General features: G+C 45.0%; 1 protein-coding gene across 1 annotated transcript in view; it reads left to right on the top strand.

Moving 5' to 3' along the window:
• LOC135101768 (uncharacterized) overlaps positions 1-5000 on the top strand; it is a 39834-nt gene that overhangs the window by 24732 nt on the left and 10102 nt on the right. Inside the window, exons 7-15 of the mRNA XM_064006059.1 lie at positions 1-100; positions 407-537; positions 779-1039; positions 2278-2358; positions 2774-2929; positions 3350-3452; positions 3696-3809; positions 4188-4343; positions 4910-5000. The exon at positions 1-100 is cut by the window's left edge and continues 59 nt beyond it; the exon at positions 4910-5000 is cut by the window's right edge and continues 11 nt beyond it. Of these exons, the coding sequence (XP_063862129.1) occupies positions 1-100; positions 407-537; positions 779-1039; positions 2278-2358; positions 2774-2929; positions 3350-3452; positions 3696-3809; positions 4188-4343; positions 4910-5000 (1193 nt within the window). The remainder of the gene's footprint in view (positions 101-406; positions 538-778; positions 1040-2277; positions 2359-2773; positions 2930-3349; positions 3453-3695; positions 3810-4187; positions 4344-4909) is intronic.

The following is a 5000-nucleotide window of genomic DNA, read 5'->3' as shown; positions in this document are numbered from 1 at the left end:
GCCTCGTCCACCACCCATGCAGCTCAAAAATCCACCGGGGCCCCTCCACCCCACCGGTCTTGCCTTTGTCATCCTCGCTCACAAAGATCCTCCTGCTGTAGTGAGTCACTCTACGCGTCTTTTGAGTTTGAATTCGAGTTGAGTATTTCTTCGAATCTGAATTTTTGTTTGTCATCAGGATGCAGCTATACAAAGGAACGTAAAAACATAAGAAAATCGTTATTTTATACACTAAATGTAACTAACAGAGGCATTACCTTGCACAGTTCAATTTACCATGTTAGTTCTCTCTCTCTCTCTCTCTCTCTCTCTCTCTCTCTCTCTCTCTCTCTCTCTCTCTCTCTCTCTCTCTCTCTCTCTCTCTCTCTCTCTCTCTCCACTCTACCACTCTACCACTCTACCACAGATGCAGCTGCTGTCCCTCATCTACAGACCTCACCACTTCTACGTGCTGCACGTGGACCTACGAGCCACCCAGGTGCGCCAAGCCCTCACTGATCTACTGCTCCACCTCATGTCGGGAGCCTCCAACGTGAGGTATCTGTCCGTCTGTCAGTCTGTTTGTCTGTCTCGTCTGCAATTGCCATATAAATGTACCGAAATCAACAAGAAAGTTGCACTAAGTCGGATGTCACTCGTCCACCCTTTCCTTACCATTTCACTTGGTTTAATTTCGCTTCTGACGTAATCGCACGGAAAATCCATCCACAGAAACACACGAACGGTACACTTTTCAGCTGCCGTGTGCAGTGAACAAGTCCTTTTTGACCCGCCACAGGATCTTGCCAGCGTCGCGCTCCTTCGTGGCCTCTTGGGGGTCGTACAACATCGTGCGGGCAGAGCTGGAGGCGTTCGAGGAGTTACTCAGGATGGGACATTGGGACTTCGCGATCAACTTGAGCGGTGCCGATCTGCCTCTTCGGGACGTGGACGACCTGGCGGCTACTCTGGCACCATATCGCGGAATGAACTTCGTGCCGATCTTCGGCCAGCGGAACAAGGATGTGAAGGCAGACCAGGGCCTGGCGTGGGATGTGTGGTGAGCCAGGCAGGGACAGACGTGGTGATACTTGGCCATTTTTTTTTTTTTTTTCATGTAGGAGGGACACCGGCTAAGGGCAAAAAAAAAAAAAAAGAAAAGAAAGAAAGAAAAAAGGCCCATTGAGGTGCCGGCCCCCGAATAGGGTCCAAAGCGGTAGTAAAAAATCGAAGGATAAGTGTCTTGAAACTTCCCTCTTGAAAGAATTCAAGTCATAGGAAGGTGGAAATACAGAAGCAGGGAGGGAGTTTCAGGGTTTACCAGAGAAAGGGATGAATGACTGAGAATATTGGTTAACTCTTGCATTAGAGAGGTGGACACAATAGGGGTGAGAGAAAGAAGAAAGTCTTGTGCAGCGAGGCCGCGGGAGGAGGGGAGGCATGCAGTTAGCAAGATCAAAAGAGCAGTTAGCATGAAAATAACGGTAGAAAATAGCAAGAGCTGCCACATTGCAGCGATGAGAAAGAGGCTGAAGACAGTAAGTTAGAGGAGAGGAGGTGATGAGACGAAAAGCTTTTTGATTCCATTCTATCTAGAAGAGCGGTATGGGTGGAACCCTCCCAGACATGTGAAGCATACTGCATACATGGACGGATAAAACCCCTGTACAGAGTTAGCAGCTGGAAGGGTGAGAAAAACTGGCGGAGACGTCTCAGAAAACTTAACTTCATAGAAGCTGTTTTAGTTAGAGATGAGATGTGAAGTTTCGAGTTAAGATTGTAAGTAAAGAATAGACCGAGGATGTTCATTGTAGAAGTAGGGGACAGTTGAGTGTCACTGAAGAAGAAGGGATGGTTGTCTTGAAGGTTGTGTCGAATTGATAAATGGAGGAATTGAGTTTTTGAGGCAATGAAGAATACTAAGTTTGTTCTGCCCAAATTAAAGATTTTAGAGAGATCAGAAGTCAGGCTTTCTGTAGATTCCTTGTGTGAACTGTTTACTTCCTGAAGGGAAGTGATAGAAATTCTGTAGTACTACACTATACTTCCTTTCCTTCTTTGTCATTTTCATGTTAATATACTACTAGTGCTGTTACTATTGTTATTATTAATTATTATCATTATGGAGATGATGATAAATAGTAGCATTGCTACATAAATAGTAATAAAATTGGTGCATTTTTTTAAATCTCTCTCTCTCTCTCTCTCTCTCTCTCTCTCTCTCTCTCTCTCTCTCTCTCTCTCTCTCTCTCTCTCTCTCTCTCTCTCTCTCTCTCTCTCTCTCTCTCCCTCTTCCAGGCATGGGTGTGAGGGCTACGTGTACAACGTCACCAGGGGCGGCGGTCAGCCCAGGCCACAAGACTTGCTCATCTACACTGGGTGCGTCAAGGTCTCGGGAAGGTTGTGCAGTGTTTCCTTCTTGAGACTTCAAGACGTCCTGCCACGCTCCTAAACCTTTCGCCTCGTCCCATCTCAGAGCACACCAACTTCCCTCCCAGTCAGATCCAGGAGTAGGAATAAGGGACCAGCTTTCACTACGGTTCTCACCGTTTAGTTCTTACTTAAGTACTCGTAGATTTTTACTTTTGCTTCCCTTTACTGATTCCTGTGGCATTCTTTTTCTCCCCATTGTTTTCTACACTTTTCAACCTAACGTTATCTTTAAGTAACCAGTAGTAAATATCCATATATCTGATTTTCCTAGTTCTTTTATCTCACATTTTATTTATTTATTTATTTACTTTTTTTTCCAGTAGGACGCCAAAATTATGTTTTAATATTCCCTCCCGTATAGGTCCCAATGGTCCATTATGTCCCGTGAACTGGTGAACTACGCCTTGACTCCCGCCCTTCGCTCCCGAGCTACAAACCGATGGCAGTTCTACCTTCAAATGTCCATCATTCCCGACGAGAGTTACTTCCCGACGCTGAGTCACAACTCGCCTTTCGTGTGAGTGGCTTCCGAAGGGTGCATCATTCTTTCACTATTCCTTCTCATGATCTCTTGGTGCTTTAAAATAATCTAGACCCGGGTTCAGAAACGCCTTGTTTTCCCATCATGACGATTTTCAAAGGTCACAGTGATGATTAGCCTAGTTCTCTAAAGGTGTTTCTCCTGTTAATCTATTGATAATATAAAAATCATGTTAATATGTCGTTAGAACCGTAAAAACATCCTTAAAAACCCTTAAAAACTAGTCTTTTGAAAGTAGTTGAGGTGCGGATGAAATTTTTAGAATATACGAGTAGTTTCAAAGGCCACGGAAACAAGTCGGTTTCTTATGTCCGTTTTTCTTATTGGTAATACAGAAAGCTTAATTGTTACCCGGGAAAAGCTCGTACTAATGACCCTGGCTTGCCTCACCCACAGCAATGCGACTCAGCACTTGGGGTTCCACTGGCTGAAGCGCTTCGAAGGACGCAACACCCTCAACCTTTGCCGCCACATGGAGGATACTGACTTCTGTGGTCAGTGTGTGTGTGTGTGTGTGTGTGTGTGTGTGTGTGTGTGTGTGTGTGTGTGTGTGTTGAAGGAAATCTTGAAATATAGACGGTGTTTTGTTCTTAAAGTACTACCACCATTACTCCTCCTCCTCCTCCTCCTGCTGCTACTACTACCACTACTACTACTACTACTACTACTACTACTACTACTACTACTACTACTACTACTACTAATACTAATACTACTATTACTACTACTACTACTACTTTAGGGTCCAGGCCCCATCACTGAGGAGGATCTTGGGCAGATGTTTGAGAGTTCTCATCGCTACTTCTTCGCCCGCAAGTTTAACACAAATTCACCGACGCATTCTACCCGAGTGAAGGTGAGAACATTCTCTCTCTCTCTCTCTCTCTCTCTCTCTCTCTCTCTCTCTCTCTCTCTCTCTCTCTCTCTCTCTCTCTCTCTCTCTCTCTCACACACACACACACACACACACACACACACACACACACACACAAACACATTATCGATTTATCTACCTACCTATTAGTTTGTCTGTCTGTCTATCTATCTGTCTACTTACTTATCTATCAACCTATCTATCTATCAATTTATTTTTCTATCTATCTATCTGTCTAGGTATCTATCTGTCTGTCTATATATCAGTCAATCAATCTATCTATCTATCGATCATTTTACCTATGTGTGTTGATCTCACAATCTACGTCATTACTGCATCGTACACCTGCTGCCCCTGCAGGTGAACCAACACATGCGCAGCGGCTATTATCAGAACCTGTTGACACATCTGCCCCGCGCCCTCGTGCATCAGCTCCTGATGGCAGCACACGACAGGCTTGTTGAGAAACACCTGGTGGAGTCCTCCACGCGACCCGGGAACCTTCTCTCTCTACGGGTGTGTGTGTGTGTGTGTGTGTGTGTGTGTGTGTGTGTGTGTGTGTGTGTGTGTGTGTGTGTGTGTGTGTGTGTGTGTGTGTGTGTGTGTGTGTGTGTGTGTGTGTGTGATTGGGTGTACGATGGGAAGGAGCGTTTGTGTGTGTGTGTGTGTGTGTGTGTGTGTGTGTGTGTGTGTGTGTGTGTGTGTGTGGTTTATGAATATACAAGAAGAACGAAATTTAGTACCAAGGAACCTCTTTTTTTTTTTTTTTAATCATAACGAGGGAAGGTATCTGTTTAGGTACTGCACAATATATTACTATTATACAGATAAACTTTGCATGGGAGGACAATAAAACATTTCTTCTCGCAATTCTGAAGTCAGTTCCTCTTCTTTTCTCATGCAGATACAGTAATTTTCTCTCTCTCTCTCTCTCTCTCTCTCTCTCTCTCTCTCTCTCTCTCTCTCTCTCTCTCTCTCTCTCTCTCTCTCCCTCTCTCTCTCTCTTCCCCTTTTCGTACTTTTTCTCGAATTCCCGGACACCTCTGGAAGTAAAAGCACGCCACTGATCATGTGTTCCTCAGGTGTTGCCCGTCCTGCACCTCACCAATCCCTGCTGCTCCCTGCCCTTCCAGAGAAGCTTCAAGAGCACTCAGGAATTCGTCGTCTGGCTCG

Source organism: Scylla paramamosain, chromosome 7 (genome assembly GCF_035594125.1).
Source record: "Scylla paramamosain isolate STU-SP2022 chromosome 7, ASM3559412v1, whole genome shotgun sequence".
In the NCBI taxonomy this organism is placed as follows: Eukaryota; Metazoa; Arthropoda; class Malacostraca; order Decapoda; family Portunidae; genus Scylla; species Scylla paramamosain.
This window is presented reverse-complemented; position numbering and strand designations above follow the sequence as displayed.